At 41.3% G+C, this 19026-nt stretch overlaps 1 protein-coding gene across 1 annotated transcript in view; it reads left to right on the top strand.

Annotated features, from left to right (window-relative positions):
- Positions 1-19026, top strand: part of LOC103604132 (kinesin-like protein KIF16B) — a 122856-nt gene that overhangs the window by 4379 nt on the left and 99451 nt on the right. Inside the window, exons 2-7 of the mRNA XM_008588720.1 lie at positions 4185-4263; positions 5424-5477; positions 7102-7537; positions 7670-8592; positions 18060-18156; positions 18880-18930. Of these exons, the coding sequence (XP_008586942.1) occupies positions 4185-4263; positions 5424-5477; positions 7102-7537; positions 7670-8592; positions 18060-18156; positions 18880-18930 (1640 nt within the window). The remainder of the gene's footprint in view (positions 1-4184; positions 4264-5423; positions 5478-7101; positions 7538-7669; positions 8593-18059; positions 18157-18879; positions 18931-19026) is intronic.

Genomic DNA, 19026 nt, shown 5'->3' with positions numbered 1-19026 from the left:
AGTCAGTGATTTCATCAGCCCGGAGAGTCTGAGGTCCTCCTCCACGCTGCTCTAAGACCACGCCACCTCTGTTCCAGGAGCACTGCTCATCAGCTCACCTCGGCATCTGCCCGTCCCACTCTTTGCCTCTCTATACTGTTGCCATCTCCTCCCCTTCTAGACATTTTCTTCTAAGTCTTTCACCATCTTCCTAAGTTGTGCTGTTACGTTGTGTGATTCTCTGAGGATAAGTGATCCTACAGTCTGGTTACTTAAGTAGTCTTCCCCTCTTCTGCCTGGAGGCTTCTCTGATTTCTTATTTCTCCTGGAGGCTTCATCCCCACCTACTTCCCTGTCTGTTCAAGTCCTCATCCCTAACGCTGGAGCCATCTTCCTTCCAAATCCTCAGATGGTCCTTCTGTTCTTCCTCTCACCACAGTCCCAAGTCTGGAACCATTGATCCATCTTCCTGCCCTGAACCTGTACGTGGGCATCTCAGCTCGGTGCCACAAGAGAAAACCACATCAACACAGAGATTGGTGCCTCTGTAAATTACTCGTCCCGAAGCTTGAATGCTGCCCAGCCAGCCCTGTTTGCTCATTTTCTTTGTCAGTTCTCACGCCCACTGGCCTCTTCACCATTACAAGTAACGTGCTTGATCCTCTTACCTCTAACTCCACCACTATTTCTCCTCGCTTTTAGCAGAGGACCTTGTCTCTGACCTCACAGACCGTACAGCAGTCCTGAGAGGACAGCACGCATGAAGCCCAAGCCTCCATCTTGGTCCAGTGGCCAAGCTCCCCTTTTGCCTTTTTAAGAGTAACTCCCCTACCTGTGCTATGGATCCCACAGGATTAAGAGCTGATATTTACCAAGTGCTGAGTGCTCACTGTGTACTCTCAATGGATCCCCTCAGCCAGCAAGAACCAGGATTATTTTTGAGTCTGTTACCAGCTGTGGAAACTGAGGCTTAGGAAGGTTGAGAGATTGTCCCATGGTCATGTAGCAGCCAGGCGTTAACCTGGGCTAGACTAACTCCAGAGCCCTTGCTGTTAAATCTCGTCCTACCCTTTGTTCTCCTTCCTGCTTGGGGACCTATGTCCATCAGATACTCCAGCCTTTCCCCAATTCTTCCTGCTCAATCTCTCTCTCTTCTGGCTTGTTTATGCTAGAATGGAATATGCACAAGTCTCTTTCATCTGTTAAAACGAGCACCCATCCTCCTTAAACTACTACCTCCCCTTTACAACTAAAATTACTGAGAAAGCCCTCCACTACGTTTACACTCACAGCCTCCACACTCCTCCCACTCCCTCAGTCCACTGCAGTCTAGCTCCAAGCCGATAAAAGTCGCTCCAAGGTCACCGGTGGCCTTCCTGTTGCTAAGTTCAGTGGGTGCTCCTTGGGCCCTGTCTTACTTTACTTTCCTGAATCATTTCCTACCACTGATCCCTTCCTTTTTCCTCTTCACTCTGCTTTCATCTGCCTACCCTTTCCTGATCTCCCTAACTGCTAACCCCTAGCCTCATTTGAAGGCCCATCCTTCTCTGCCAGTCACTGCAGCGTCTGTGATCTTTCAGACTGTGCTGAGCTCCGTTATTCTCATTCAGCACACGTGTCCTGAGTAAGCTCACGCATTCTTGCTGCTTGAATTCCTATCCGCATGTTGGTGGATCCCAAGTCTGTATCCCATCCTTAATAAGGGCCTGAGCACATGATATTGTACATGTCCCCCTGCCTACTGGACATCTCAATTTGGATGACCCTCTGGACTTGCTGGATTCAACTGAGTGCAAAACTGAGCTCATCTTCTTGAAGAGATATGGAAGAGACTAAAATTGTGGGCTCTAGAGTCAAGCCTGATTGTGCCATTCACTAGTGCTGTGGCCAGTTCTCATGCATGAAATGGGGATAATGATGGCACCTACCTCACAGGTCACTGTGAGAGTTAAGCACAAAGTTCTCAGAGCAGGGCCAGGTGTGGGGTGGCTTTTCAGTGGTTGTTAGCGTTGGTGGGTATTACTCCTGCCGCCTTGAGTACCACGCTGCCGCAGCCACCCCTGCTGCCCACCCCTACAGCCGCCTCTTTCCCCAGTGCTCCTCCTTATCTCCGTGGACTGTATCCACGGGAGGCAATGCTTGAGCACCTAATGTGTGCAGGTGCCATACAAGTATGTTACGTGAATTATCTCACTTGATCCTGGCTATAGCCCTTGGGAAATAACCTGTTAGTATCTTCAGCTTCTATGAAAATGAAGCATCCAGGGTTAAATAACTCATATGTGGTCTCACAGCCACTGGAATTTGTGTTCTTACCTGCCGAGCTCTTAGCTCAGCCTCTAGGCACTTTCATTCTGCCTTCCCACCCTGGGTCATCTGGCCAGAAACCTGAGGGTCATCTTTAACTTGTCCTTTTTTGTCACCACCGCACCAAAATTCAGCCAGTCACCAAGTTCTGTCAACTTGACCTCCTGAACGTCAGAAGATGTCTTCATTTGTTTTATGCCACTTGTCTTAGGTGCTGCTCCATCTCCTCTTATTTAAGTTACTGCAGTGGATTCCTGGTTTGTCTCCTGCCTTCTTGTATTGCTGCACTCCTGTCTGTTCTCTCCAAACACTGGGCGTTTTTATTTTTCAACAACCCAGTTCCAAGACACTTTTCTGGCACTGTCTTTAGGATCAAGTTCAAGATCTTTAAAATAACTTCCAAGACCATCCACCATCTGGCTTCTGTTTTCCTCTTGAGTATCATGTGTTGCTGTTCTCCCATAGCAAACCAAGACTTGGTTTTAGTGAGCTTTCCTTGAGTTTCTGTATCATGCAGGAGAAAAAATGGCCCAGGTAGTACCTAGAATCAGGAAGCTTGCCTTGACTCTAGGTAATACCAAATTCTGTCTGCCCCCCCATGTGTGACATGTGATACACTGTCACTTATAGACTGGGAGCCCCATGGGGGCACGGGCTACATCTCTCTTACAGACTGCTGTATCCTCTTGTCTAGCACAGTGCTAAATAAAAATGTAGGTGCTCAGATAAAATGTCACATTAGATATGAAAACTGAGATTTTATGGTCTCCTTGAGACCATGCAGCTTGTTAGCAACAATTGTGTTGGTTGGTAGCACAGATTTTAGTACCAAACTTCAAGTCCTCCCTCTGCTACTTACTCTAAGCCTAGTTTCCTGCTTTGTAAAATGGGGACGATAAATGCATCAGCCTCCTAAGGCTGGGGGAACAAAGTGAGGGTAATGTATGTCAGGTGTCAGGCAGAGAGCCTGCGCGTCGTAAGCAGTCCTTGGATGCTAAGTTTCCGACTCAACACCTGACTCTCCGTGCAGCATTTGACTTATGACTATGCACATGTGACACTATCCAAGCAGTCTCTACCAACAGGCATGCTGAGCTATTGTTCACAGGAAATAAAAATTGAGAATAAAGGCAGTTCCATCAGGCTTATCCTCTGGTTTTAAAAGTATTTTACTCAGTGATTCTTTTCGATTATATAAATATCTTTAGAAAGACTATACTGAAATCTGGAAATATCAATTAGGTAAACTTTCCGAGGGTTCTGCTTATCATCATGTAAAAGAATGATCATATATTAATTTCAGCGAAGCTCAGCATCTACTTAATGTAATGACATACGGACTGGCCTCTATGACTGGCAAATGCTTCATATATATTTATGTGACTGATTTTTCATATATATTTATGTGACTGATTTCTGGGTGGCAATGCCTATAATAAGCTACAAATTATTCTCATTTAATAGGATAAATATAACCCTAAATAATTTTTCAATGAATGATTTAATACTTACATTTTTTATAACAAATTTGAACATTGCTCATAAAATGAGTTAATAGAGAGTTTTTTGGAAGCAGGGTGTCGTGGGTTCAAGTCTGGCTCCACCACTTATTACCATTATGACCTTGGACAAGTTGTTTAATGTATCTGAGCTTTGAGTTACTCATCTGTAAAATGGAGATGCTGTTTCCTACCTGAAGAGTTTGCTGGGAGAACACAGGGAAATAACATGTGTAAATCACTTAGCACAGCACCTGCCATGTAATAAATACTCTGTAAGCCACCAGACATTTTACTGTCAATGTTAGCCCAAATTAAATTGGAAAGAAATCTATTTGAACTATTTATTAGATCACTGTAAAAGTAACTCTTGTCAATGTGGATTTTCATGTTATGCAGGGAAAATGATTTATGGTGAATTTTTCTATAGCTCAGCTTTTCAGCTGTATATACCTACCATCTACCAAAACAGGAAAATGTACAAGTTTAAGATTACTTCATGCTGTTTAATAGGAATAGTGAAACCTTGTGATGATTAAATATAATATTTGAGAAGAAATCAACTTGTGTTATCAATTTAGTGAGTCGTTTTAAAATTTTCAATGACCTTCCTCCTTTTATTTTGCTACCACTGTGGTAAATCTTTCACGATCTCATAACCCCCAGTAATTCCTATATCACATAACTACTCATTACAGGAGGCTCTTCATGAAACTTCATGCAATATAACTATAAAACCTTCCTCCTTTTATTTTGCTACCACTGTGGTAAATCTTTCACGATCTCATAACCCCCAGTAATTCCTGTATCACATAACTACTCATTACAGGAGGCTCTTCATGAAACTTCATGCAATATAACTATAAAATGGTGAAAATATGACTTAGACTACTGTTTAATTGTTATTGGTACTCAGTTATTATCAGTGCTATGATTGTCATAAGTGTGCAAAACATAACAAAGCTAACTTTTTGCAGTATTTGCTTCATGAAATAATTGGGAAATGTGATGGTGATAAAAAGATGTTTTGATCTGTGCATGGCTATTGGCTAAGTTCCTTACTCCTTTTCTCCTGATGTTTCCTCCTAAGTTCTTAATTGATGTTTGTGCTCTCTCTCTACCTTCCTGGCAGTCTTTTCCCTATAAAAGGACCCATCTGTCTAAGGTAGAGATACTCTGTTTTTATATACTCATCAATGACTCAGCTGCATGGAGTAGACATGCTTATATCCGTTAGAAGTCTTGTTTAACTCTGCTTTTTCAATGTAGTAGTGTTTTCTTTGTTTTCCTTTAAGTAAAATCTATTTTTTTCAGTCTGCGTTCAAGCACGCAAAAGCATGTCTAATTCTAATCATAGTTATAGATCAAAGAATGCATTTAAAAACTTGCTAATCCATGGTAACTATTTAAAAATACTTAAAAAACTGGTGCTTGGTTTTTGTTTGTTTGTTTGTTTGTTTGTTTCAGCAGCTGGCCGGAAACAGGGATGGAACCCTGGAACTGGTGTTACCAACACCACGCTCTAACCAAGTGAGCTGACCGGCCAGCTCTGATGCTCTTTTCAATATGTAACTCTGTATACAGAGAGAGAGAAAAGTTCTTTCAGAAAATTAACTCATTTTTATTTGATTTTATTAGACTTGAATTTGAGAGGCAACAGCGTGAAGAACTAGAAAAATTAGAAAGTAAAAGGTAAGCCATGTGGGGTCAAGTTTCAGCACTCCTGTAGATTAGATTCTCCTGTTGATGTCCTGGAATGATTTCGTCGGCGTCTCTTTCAATGCCTCCTTTTTCCTCTGTGTCTTTTATTTACAATTCCAATAACTGTAGGTCATTTCTTTTTAACTGGTTGGTTTTACTTCATGTTTACATTTTTAAAATAGTTCATCTTCCAATACTTGTGAGAAAGGGGGAATATAATCGGTAGGCAAATTTAATACACCAAATATATATTTGTTTAAATTTAAATCAAAAGTATAAATTCTCAATAATATCCCGAGTTTTTCAAAAGACAAATAATGAATGAGAGAGTGAAAAGCCAAAAGAATTTCCTTTTTTCATACCCCCTCTCCCTTTTTAAACATTTTTTCTTAGGTCAGTTGACCATTCATATTTCCCTGTCTATAATTCACTTCTTCATATTCTTTGCTCATTTTTCTCTTGGTGTTTATGTGTGTGTCTGGCTGTATAATTGATTTGTAGAGTTCTTTATATGTTCTGAAATAATATTTTGATAAAACTGTATTTTCTCCTTTTCTTTTTTACCTGTTCTATTTAACAAGCCAAAAAATGGACCAGGGATGGATATTTGAGTTGGATATTGGAGTAGAAACTAAGGCTACAAACAATCTGCAAAATAGATGTTTATTTTCCAGAACCTGGAGTTTAAATGTCACAAATAAATTCAGTTAGTTTACAGGATCATATAAGACAGATGTTTGGTGGTTCGGGAGGTGGATGGAGGCTAGACATCCAGACTCTTACTCTGTGTCCTTGCTTTGGAGTCTATCCAATGCTGAAACTTTGATTTTGCAACCAGTGAGGACCATTTGTTCTTCGAGAGAAAAGATAACATGCAGCCCCATGCATTTGAGTATTCTAATAGAGTCTAGTTATTTTCAGTGTTATGTGTTAGTAAACTAATACTTTGGGCCATTTGGTGGTCATCATTTATCCTAAACTAGTGATTAAATGCTAAATAGCATACAGTTATTTGAGTGGGAACCATGAACTATTGATTATGTTGACTTTGATATTTGACCCCAGTGAGTTGAGGACAGCATAAGCATTTTTATTTAATGTCATCTTGTAACCGAAGTTCTGTTGTTTTAGTCATTGGGCTGAATAAAATTATTCACATTTAAATTCAAATTGGGCATGGTTCTTTCTCTTTGAACTCAGGGGGCTTTTAAAATTATATCATGCATAACATGATTATAGGCTCTACAAGGAAAGGCTATCAGAGGCTGCTTCAGGAGAGTAGGCAGATGACACACTGGACAGTTAAGGAATAAAAATGTTGAACAGCATGCTGCTGAAAATTTAGAAGAGAGCACTTCCTCTTTTATTTTAATGAGGTGTTTGGTTTTATGGTTTTATGTTGTATATATGCATTTCCAGAGGTTTTTTTTTTTTTTTTTTCCTGAGGCTGTCCTGTTTGGGGATCCGAACCCTGGACCTTGGTGTTTTAACACCGCAGGCTCTAATCAACTGAGCTCCTGGGCCAGCCTCGGAACATTTCAGTTAGGGAAAAGTCAGAGCAACAGGTGAACACAGTGAACAAACAATGATGATCAGGCAGCATTTTGCATTTCAGGAAACTCATAGAAGAAATGGAGGAAAAGCAGAAGTCAGACAAGGCAGAACTGGAGAGGATGCAGCAGGAGGTGGAGACGCAGCGCAAGGAGACAGAAATCGTGCAGCTGCAGATCCGCAAGCAGGAGGAGAGCCTCAAGCGCCGCAGTTTCCACATCGAGAACAAGCTGAAGGATTTGCTCGCCGAGAAGGAAAAGTTTGAAGAGGAAAGACTGAGGGAGCAGCAGGAAATCGAGCTGCAGAAGAAGAAGCAGGAAGAAGAGAGCTTCGTCCGGGTCAAAGAAGAGCTGCAGCGGCTGCAGGCACTCAACAACACCGAGCAGGCCGAGAAGATGCAGATATTTCAAGAGCTGGGCCGGCTGCAGCGCGAGAAGGACGAACAGTGTGCCAAGCTTGAATTGGAAAAGAAGAGGCTGGAGGAGCAGGAAAAGGAGCAGGTCCTGCTGGTGGCCCACCTGGAAGAGCAGCTCCGAGAGAAGCAGGAGATGATCCAGCTGCTGCGTTGCGGCGAACAGTGTGCCAAGCTTGAATTGGAAAAGAAGAGGCTGGAGGAGCAGGAAAAGGAGCAGGTCCTGCTCGTGGCCCACCTGGAAGAGCAGCTCCGAGAGAAGCAGGAGATGATCCAGCTGCTGCGTTGCGGCGAAGTGCAGCGGGCGGAGGAGGAGAAGCGAGACCTGGAGGGCATCCGGGCGGCCCTCCTGCGCGTCAAGGAGGCCCGGGCTGGGGGCGACGAGGATGGCGAGGAGCTGGAGAAGGCTCAGCTGAAGTTCCTGGAGTTCAAAAGAAGGCAGCTGGTCAAGCTCGGGGACTTGGAGAAGGACCTGGTTCTGCAGAAAGACCTCCTGGGAAAAGAAGCCGAAGAAGACCAGGAAATTCTAGAGCGTTTGAAACGTGAAAACGACGAAGAATCTAGGTTGTTGGGAAGAAATGATGGTAATGTTGCAGATGTCACCCCACTGGCTCAAGATTTAGAGAAAATAAAGTCCGTGGAGTACCGGCTGCAGTATAAAGAGCGCCAGATACAGTACCTCCTGCAGAATCATTTGCCAGCTCTGGTGGAAGAAAAGCAGAGAGCATCTGAGATCCTTGACAGAGGCCCCCTCGGCTTAGACAACACTCTTTATCAAGTAGAAAAAGAAATGGAAGAAAAAGAAGAGCAGCTTGCCCAGTACCGAGCCAGCGCGAGCCAGCTGCAGAAGCTCCAGGCCACCTTCGAATTCACCGCCAACGTCGCGCGGCAGGAGGAGAAAGTGAGGAGGAAGGAGAAGGAGATTCTGGAGTCGCAGGAGAAGCAGCAGAGGGAGGCGCTGCAGCGGGCCGTGGCCCTGCTGGACAGGAGGCATTCCGCCCTGCAGCGGAGCTCCACCCTGGGCCTGGAGATCGAAGAGCAGAGGCAGAAGCTCGCCACCCTGCACGGCAGCAGCAGCGAGCAGCTGGGGCTCCGGGCCAGCCTGGAAGCCGAGCAGGAAGCCTTGGAGAAGGACCGTGAGAGGTGAGGCGCCGGGAGGCAAAGCGGGGCATACAGTCGGTGCCAAGTGATCACCCGCTTCCTACCCCTCGTGCTGTGTCTCTCACTCTTTTCTTTTAGCCATTACATTCTCTAATATTTAGGCAAATGCTTATTTTTTGATTAAATTAAATTTTATTTTTTTAACCAAACCTGAGAAAAGTGCCCCTAAACATTCTTTTATTTCTCCTTAGGATCCTTGTTTCAGAATCGTCGGCCTAAAGCTTCTGCCCGTCCCCCACCCCCACCTCTGGAATGTGTGTGTACTTTGATATTGTGACTCCCTGCAAAAGTCGTAGCTTCAGCAGTGGCTCTCCCCTCCGTCCTCCTGCCCTCCTCCCACTCCTGTTCATTTCCTCCACTTCCCTTCCTTTCCTTCCTTGCCCTCCCTGTTTCCTCTCCTCCTCTTTTCCTTTCTTCCCTTCCCCCCTCCCTCCCTCATTCCCTGTCTCTTTGTTTCACTCCCACTTTCTTTTCCTTCCCCGTCCTCCCTCATCAGCTCTTTGCCTCTCCCCTTCCCTGCCGTTCCTCCCCGACAGCTTACCATCTTCTCTAGGACTAGCCCTCCATACAGTAACGTATCATTGCTGGTCTGCACGTTGTGTACTGATTCCCACAGCCTGGTGGGGACTAGAAATCAATACTTCTCCCACCCCTGTTAGAGGGAGGCCTCGGGGCTCTGTGCAGTAGAAAACAACCAACCAAACAAGCAAACAAAATTCTCCAGATGATTTGGAACGTAATGGAATAGTCAAGCATGTTTGGTGATTTATGATACTATTTTTGGTCTTGTGAAAAATAAAATTAGGAAACTAGCACTCTTTTCATGGTAAGGTAAGAATACTTATCTTTTTCTACCTATTCCCTTCCACCATGCGTATCAGACAGTAGGTTTTCAAAATGAATAATACATGAATTTGAGAACACCTATTCTGGTAGCCCTGCAGACGTGATGCCATGACTCCCAGAAAGGCTGGCAGCAACCCGGTGTGCAAACGTCACCCACTTTGGAGACCTCCTGTGAGGGGATTCATGCCCTGGCCCAGTCCCTTCCTCCCTAGATGACCTTGGGCAAGATCTTTCATCTTCGGGCCTCAGTGTCCTCACCTGTACAAGAAGGGATTGCATGAAATCAGGAGTCTATGCATATCCTTTGAGCTCCGGACCCTTTGGTCAGTTGAGGTCTTACTGAAGCCCAGGTTGGAGGGCCTGGAACCCTGCCTTTTTACATGTATTCCTCCCACTTGCAGCACGTCCTGAGGGGGTTTCAACAGAATTCTAGTCTGCTGGCCTGCAAGGCCCCAGTGTGGCATTGGCAGAAGCATGGAGTCAATTGCTGTTGACTTGTGGCATGACCTACTCAGAGGTGCTGTAGCCTTTGCCTATCATCTTACCTGGAAAGGTCAGGATAACCTCCTGTCAAATGATTAGCTTATACTGTGGATTATATTTATAGTTGCTTTCTGATAATTCCCTCAGGCAAAAGAGCAACAAAATAACAATCAAAACACATAATGCTGTCATTTCAGGGAAATAGGTCGGCGGTTTAAGAAAATGGTTTCCAGGTATGTTATGTAAATGAATTGCTGGACAAAACTCCAGCCCCAGGAAATTTAAAGTAGTGGAGGGCACGCTTTCAATATGTGTCCTGCAATGTGCAGTAAGAATGCAGCATGAGCTTTCAGCTTGATGTCCCTGGCTTTTGTCAATTGGCCATTCAGCATTAATACTCTATAATGGCAGATGCAGTACTGCCATTTCCATGGAAGTCATTTCCCAGCATCAGTATTCCTCCAGAAGCCACACAAAGGTTCATCATGAGTTTTCATGATGAAAGAGACTTAACTAAGACCTAACTCAGGCCAGTGAAGTCTAGGCTCTTTGCTCTATGATGTCCTGCAGCTTTCTGTGGGTGTTTCTTTTGTGTTGTATTTTCTCCCAGGTTTCTACTAAGACCTAACTCAGGCCAGTGAAGTCTAGGCTCTTTGCTCTGACTATGATGTCCTGCAGCTTTCTGTGGGTGTTTCTTTTGTGTTGTATTTTCTCCCAGGTTTCTCATGGCTAAGGTAGGATCTGCCATGCAGCCTAACCTGGCCCTTTATGAAATGCCATAAGTGGAAAATAAAAAATTCATTTGGGGCCAGACTGGATAGTAGCACATGAACTTGGCTTTCCTGTTGGCTTCTGAGAGCTTAGGAACAAGGTTTAATCTATTTTACTGTCTTCTTTTCACTACCTGCTCATGCCCCAATGACATGTATCAGGCAGCCCAACCAGGAAAGCCCTCCTATCACCATAGCAAGGATAACAGAGACAAATAGTTAATACTCATATTTAATCATGTTTTTTTGTCAGAGTCCTTTAATAATAATCATACTAGTAGTAATAATAGTCATGATGCAAACTATGAAGATTAACCCTGTGGAACTCAAACTCTGTTTTGTTTGCATTATCATTTACCCTTCCAGTGAAGAGAGCGCCATTGTCCCCAGTGTGCAGATGAGGAAATTGAGGCCTGCAGTGGTCATTTAATCACTGGGGCTAGTGTCAGTAGAATGTGGCAAGGCTGTAGCTTTCATCTCTCTCTGTTTACCACCCAGCTCTTAGCCACTTTGCCCTCTTGGACCACATGGCTGCTGCATGGGCAGCCCAGTTTTTCAGGTGGCACACATTCCTTGCCACATATAAATCTCACTGAGACCTCAGGGCCTCACTGGAACTGCCTTTGCTCTGTGGAGTCTTTTCTACTGCCCCAGCACTGAAGGATGCCTCTGAACAACACAAGCAGGAGCTTCTTTGCTATAAACATTGCTGACTATATGCTTACATCTGGCTCCTTTTTCTTGCCATTGCTGAGACCCCACTAATATTGTTGCCCAAATCTTCTCCTACCACCTGGCCCCTTACATCACTCTTTTATGCTTATTCCCTTCTCTTTTGAAAATACTCTATGCTCTGCAAGTTGATGCTCAGGAACTACTTGCTACTCACTAGCCATATGAAGGGCTAAGTTAAGCTGGGCACTACTTCTATGGAACCCATGAGTACTTACCTGGTGACACCAGGATCACGTTTCTGAGAGTTAAGAACTTGGACTTTAGGATACAGCCGTCAAGTTGGTGCTGGTGACACCAGGGGGCTAGCAGCATCCTGCTGTGTCAGCATCTGAAGGTAGAATCTCTGATTTTTGGAGCCGAAGAAATTGGAAGAGATTAGTTTAGTTGACTCTCATTTGATCCATGAAAAAATTGAGATCCAGATTTAAATAACTTTCCCAAGTTAACACAGCAAGTGCACTGCAGCCTTTAGCCGGGTCTTATGTTCCCTGAGGCCAGATTTACTGGCAAGCTTGGCCCTCTAGCCCGATGGCCCTGGATTCAGGCATGCCTAGGCCAGCATGAGAATAGCCTTACACACACCTTGACCTGATTATTTTTCTTCACCCCATTTGTATAATTGGGACATTTCAAATGCCCTGTACCAGCCATTTTGAAGGTAGAGACCTTTGAGATGTGGTCTCGCTGGTCAGGTGCAGATAACACAGTTGGAGAGACAATGTACGAATGCAAGACATTGTTCATTCTGAATGAGGATTCACAGACAGTACGTTTACCTCTTCTTTTTTTTTTGGTAATCCTCATAAATGACCTCGTGATGTGAGATATAACTGTTATCTATGACATCCTTTTCTGTGTGAGGAATCCAAAGCCTGTTGAGAGAAGTGTTCTGTCTCGTAGTCAGATCTGAGATCACAGAACCTTCTGAAGCCAGTGACTGTGATTCCCTCCTACCCCTACAGTGAGGGTTCCACTAAGAAAATCCAGAAAAGATTTGGATGGGATCACTTCATTTCCTTTCCATTCTCAATATTCTGTTACTTGTCCAGTTTATGTCTCAGTTGGGGAAAACCGTGATAGTGAATGTGTGGCAGATTTCTTAGAAAAAAGAATGTTTAAGGTCCCAAGTTGTTGTTATGTTCGGCATTGAGAATAAGAAGCTCCCTGTTGTGAGGAGCATAGTAAAGAAAGTATCTCAAAATGTCCCATGTGGCCAGCTGCCCACCCCTGGGATCCAACGCAGTGGTGCCGAGACCCAGCATCCTCCACATGGGACCAGGTTATGCCAGACAAGTCCCCGCCCTTGAGAGAGGCCCCAGCCGCCGATCCCTGGGACCTGAGGCAGCAATAGGCAACTGAGTGTCAACAAAACTCCCTCATATTGCTCCAGACACCAGGGTGGAACAAGTAGACTGTGATAACCTTTGCCACAATGACTAAACACCAACAGAGAGATGCTAGAAATGTGAAACACCAAGAAAGTACAACACCACCAAAGGAATATAATAACTCTCAAGTTCTAGACCCTATCGAACAGGAAGTCCTTGAAATGACTGATAAGGAATTTTGAGCAACAGTTCTAAGGATACTAAATGAGGTACACGAAAACTCAGTTAGACAACACAGCGAAATGAAAAAAGTATACAGGACCTTAAAGAAGAAATGTACAAAGAAATCAAGGCCCTGAAAAATAACGTAGCAGAGCTTGTGGAGCTGAATGATTCATTCAGTGAAATAAAAAAATACAACAGAGAGCTTAACCAGCAGGCTAGAACAAGCAGAAGAGAGAATTTCTGACCTTCAAGATGGCTTGCTTGAAATAACACAGGTGGACCCCCCCCCCCCAAAAAAAAGAAAGAAAAAAGAATTAAAAAACTCGAAGAAAATCTAAGAGAGATAACAGATAACCTTAAGAGCTCAAATATCCTAATCATGGGTATTCTAGAGGGGGAGGAAAAAGGAAATGGCATTGAAAACATATTCAATGAAATAATAGCAGAAAACTTCCCAGGTATAGGGAGAGAGACATCTTCAGATACAGGAGGCTCAAAGATCCCCAAACATATTCAACCCAAAAAGGTCCTCTCCAAGACACACGCAAAACTCATAGACAAAGAGAGAATCTTAAAAGCTGCAAGAGAGAAGTATCAAGTCACCTATAAGGGAACTCCTATCAGACTAACATCAGACTTTTCATCAGAAACCCTAAAAGCCAGAAAAGAATGGGATGATATATTCAAAATACTAACAGACAAAAATTCCCAGCCACGAATACTTTACCCAGCAATGCTGTCCTTCTGAAACGAAGGATGAATAGTACATTTCCCAGACAAGCAAAATGGGGAGTTCACTACCACACGACCAGGCTTACAAGAAATTCTTGAGGGAGTACTGAGTTTGGTACCTGAAAAACAACCATCGCTATCATGAATACTCAGAACAAAACCCACTGCTAAAATAAAATATTAACAATAAAGAGAAAACAAAAGTGTATCCACTATTCCAAGAAACCAACAAACACAGAAGACAAACAGTAAATCAGAAAGAAAGGAACAAAAGATATTTAAAACACCCAAACAAAAGTCAATATAATGCCAGGAGTAAGTCAATACCTTTCAGTAATAACTCAATGTAAAAGGTTTGAATTCCCCACTCAAAAGATACAGACTGACTGATTGGATTAAAAATATGGACCCAACAATATGCTGTCTTCCAGAGACCCACCTTACCTGTAAAGACACACATAAACTAAGAGTGGAAGGATGTAAAAAGATATACCATGCAAATAGAAATGAAAAAATAAGAGTAGCTATTCTTTTATAAGATAAAATAGACTTTAAACCAAAAACCATTAAAAAAAGAAGACAAAGAAGGCCACTATATAATGATAAAAGGATCTATCCAACAAGAAGACATAACAATCATAAATATATGTGCTCCCAACATTGGAGCAGCCAGATTTATAAAGAAAGAGCTAGACATTAATACCATAATAGTAGGGGTCTGAACAACTGACTCTCAACATTAGACAGATCATCTTAAGCAAAAAATCAACAGAGAAACACAAGATCTAAACAGTACTTTAGACCAATCTGACTTGGCAGATATCTACAGAACATTTCATCCAACAACATCAGAATATTCATTCTTCTCATCAGCATGTGGAACATTCTCCAGGGTAGACCACATGTTAGTTCACAAATCAAGTCTCAAAAAATTGGAATTATTCCATGTATTTTTTCCAGACCACGGTGGATTAAAACTAGAAACCAATAACAAACGAAGCTCTGGAAATTATACAAATACATGGAAATTGAACGACATTCTATTCGATGACATATGGGTCCAAGAAGAAATTAAGCAGGAAATCAAAAAATTTATTGGAACTAATGAAAATAATGACACATCATACCTAAACCTTTGGGTTACTGCAAAAGCAGTACTAAGGGGGAAATTTATCACATTAAATGCTTACTTCAGAATAACAGAAATGATGGCAAGTAAACAACCTAACACTTCACCTTAAAGAATTAGAAAAACAAGAACAATGCAAACCTAAAGTTAGTAGACAGAAAGAAATAATTAAGATTAGAGCAGAACTAAATGAAATAGAAACCCCAAAAACCATACAACAGGTCAATGAAACAAAAAGTTGTTTTTTTGAAAAGATAAATAAAATTGACAAACATTAACAAGGCTAACTAAAAAAAGAAGAGAGAAGACACAAATAACAAAAATTAGAAATGAAAATGGTGATATTACAACTGATAACTTCAGAAATATAAGGAATCATTAGAGATTACAATAAACAACTATACGCCAACAAATTTGAAAATCTGGAGAAAATGGATAAATTTGGGGGCACACACAAACTACCAAGGCTGAGCCAAGGAGAAAGAAAATCGGATAGACCAATAACAAAGAGATTGAAGCTGTTATCAGCAATTTCCCAACAAAGAAAAGCCCAGGCCCAGGTGGCTTCTAAAGAAGAATTAATACCAATTCTCTACAAACTATTCCAAAAAATTGAAACAGAGGCCACTTTCACAAACTCATTCTATGAGGCAAACACCATCCTGATACCAAAACCAGACAAAGATACAACAAAAAAACACTACAGGCCAATAGGTTTGATGAGTATAGATGCAAAAGTCCTCAATAAAATACTAGCTATTAGGATCCAGCAACACATGCATAAAATTATACACCATGGTCAAGTGGGTTTCATCCCAGGGATGCAAGGTTGGTTCAACATACACAAATCAATAAATGCGATACACCACATCAATAAAATCAGACACAAAACCATATGATCATCTCTATAGATGATGAAAAAGGATTTGACACAACTCAACATTTGTTCATGATGAAGACTGTATAAATTGGGTATAGAAGGAAAGTATCTCAACACAATTAAAGCCATATATGACAAACCCACTACCAATGTCATCTTGAATGGAGAAAAATTGAAAGTTTGTCCCTTAAGAACAGGAAAAGGTAAGGATGCCCACTCTCACCACTCCTACTCAACATAGTGTTAGAAGTACTAGCCAGAGGAATCAGGGAGGAGAAGGAAATAAAGGGCATCCAGGTAGGAAAAGTTGAATTCAAACTGTCTCTGTTTGCAGATGACATGATCCTATTTATAGAACAGCCTAAAGACTCTACAAAAAAACTCTTAGAGTTAATAAATGATTTTAGCAAGGTTGCAGGATACAAAATCAACACAAAACAAATCAGTAACATATCTGTATTCCAGCAGTGAACTGGCAGAAAAAGAAATCAAGAAAGCAAGCCTATTTACAATAGCCATCAAAACAAAACAAAACAAAAAAAACCTAGGAATAAATTGAACCAAGGAAGTGAAAAATTTCTACAATGAGAACTATAAACCACTGTTGAGAGAAATTAAAGAGGACACAAGAAGATGGAAAGATATCCCATGCTGTTGGATTGGAAGAATTAATATTGTGAAAATGTCCATACTACCTAAAGTGATCTACAGATTCAATGCAATCCCCATCAAAATTCCAATTACATTTTTTTCAGAATTGGAAAAAATCCTAACATTCATATGGAATAACAAAAGACCACGAATAGCTAAAGCAATCCTGAGCAAAAAATAAATAAAGCTGGAGGCATAACACTACCTGACTTTAAACTATACTGCAAAGCTATAGTAACCAAAATAGCATGGTACTGGCATAAAAACAGACACATGGACCAATGGAACAGAAAAGAGAATCCAGAAATCAACCCATGCACCTACAGCATCTGATCTTTGACAAAGGCACCAAGAAGACTACACACTGGGAAAGAGACTCCCTCTTCAGTAAATGGTGCTGGGAAAATTGGACATTCATATGTAGGAGAATGAAACTAGACCTGTACCTCTCACCGTATATCAAAATCTACTCAGAATGATTACATAATTAAATATACATCCTGAAACAGCAAAACTCCTTAACGAAAACATAGGAGAAACACTCCAGGAAGTAGGATTGGGTACAGACTTAATGAATAAGACCCCAAAAGCACAGGCAACCAAAGGAAAAATAAACAGATGGGATTATATCAAATTAAAAATCTTCTGCACAGCAACAGAAACAATTAACACAGCAAAAAGACAACCAACAGAGTGGGAGAAAATATTTGCAAAATATACCTCTGACAGAGGATTAATAACCACAGTATACAAGGAACTCAACAGCAAAAAAATAAGTAACCCACTTAAAAAATGGGCAAAGGAGCTGAATAGGCATTTCTCAAAGGAAGTTATACGAATGGTGAACAGGCACATGAAAAAATGCTCAACATCACTCAACTTTCGGGAAATGCAAATCAAAACCATTTTGAGATGTCATCTCACTCCAGTTAGGATGGCTAATATCTGAAAGACTGAGAATGACAAATGCTGGCGAGGATGTGGAGAAAAAGGAACCTCTACGCTGTTGGTGGGACTGCAAAATGGTGCAGTCTCTATGGAAAATGGTATGGAGTTTCCTCAAACAATTACAGATATATCTACCATATGACCCAGCTGTTCCACTGCTGGATATATACCCAGAGGAATGGAAATCATCATGTCAAAGGGATACCTGTACTCCCATGTTTATTGCAGTGCCATTTACAATAGCCAAGAGTTGGAACCAGCCTAAATACCCATCATCGGATGAATGGATAAGGATAATGTGTTATATCTACACAATGGAATACTACTCTGGTATAAAAAAAATGAAATACTACCATTTGCAGCAACATGGATGGACTTAGAGAAAATTATATTAAGTGAAATAAGCCAGGCACAGAAAGGGAAATACCACATGTTCTCACTTATTTGTGGGAGGTAATAAAAATAAATAAGTAAATATACAAACAAATGGGGGTAGGGGGAGAAGACACAACAATCACAACAGTTCCTTGAACTTGTTAAGACAAGTGAACAGATATGATGTTGTAGGGTGGGGAGAGGGGAGAAGGAGGAAAGAAAAGCAGGAATTAGTAAAGGGACACGAAAATCAACCATCTTGTTTATTCATAAATTAAAATAATTTTTTTTAAAAAGTCCTGTGTGGTTAGAAGTGTTCAAATTTACCCCATCTCCATTGTTTTTAGGATCAATGCTTACATTGAAGAAGAAGTCCAAAGACGTCTTCAAGACTTGCATCGTGTGATTAGTGATAACAGCAGTACATCTGCAGCTGTGCTGAAGGTGAGCTGAAACCTAAGTAACACAGTCGTTCCTTTTTCAAGATGACCTGGCAGATAAGGTATCGGTGGTGGTGGTAGGGATGGGGTCTATTATTACTGTTTCTTAGTGAGAAAATTCAAATGTGGCATATTCTAGAAATAATACTAAATATTGCTGGTGTGGAGCTTAAGAGTTTAGAAATATATTAACTCAAAAGTAACTTTATTTTGTAATTCTTAGAGAACTCTTAAGTGAGTGTAAAGTCTCCTAAAGTGCTTTATTTACTTTGATTGATAAAAATTCTGCATGTAACATTTTTCTGTTTTCTTCCAAAGTACAATCAATTTATATCAGTATTTAATTTACTTTGCAAACTATCCCAGGTAGAAATATAATTTTTCCTTTGAGAAGATACATATTTTTGACAAGTTAACTTTTATCATTTATTTAAAGACAATTCATTTCTACCTTATAAATTAAGAAATGTCCTAAGGAATTCTTGCTTTTAATATTATTCTTAGAATTTTAAGATTAGGAATAAATGTTTCAATTCTCCTAGAGGCAGGTGGATCAATAGTCATGTTTACCTTGGGAATATAAATTCTGTAGAAGGGTTTTCATTGTTGAATGACAGGAATGTTTCTTTAGGGTTTTGTTCCCATAAATACTTCTCATCAAATCAGTTTTCCCCCCTTTATGTACATGCTATAATTTAATATAGAGGTCTTTTTATTTTCTTTTCAGGATAATGAGAAACTTCACAATGGCACCATTCAGCGTAAGCTGAAATATGAGGTAGGTAATGACTTTTAAGATAGGGTCGCCTTAAATTATGGCATGCTTCTGTGATTAAATTTTCTTAATGATTAGTCACATAATTAGAATTTTGAA

This window comes from Galeopterus variegatus, unplaced genomic scaffold (genome assembly GCF_000696425.1).
Source record: "Galeopterus variegatus unplaced genomic scaffold, G_variegatus-3.0.2 Scaffold4991, whole genome shotgun sequence".
Taxonomy (NCBI): Eukaryota; Metazoa; Chordata; class Mammalia; order Dermoptera; family Cynocephalidae; genus Galeopterus; species Galeopterus variegatus.
This window is presented reverse-complemented; position numbering and strand designations above follow the sequence as displayed.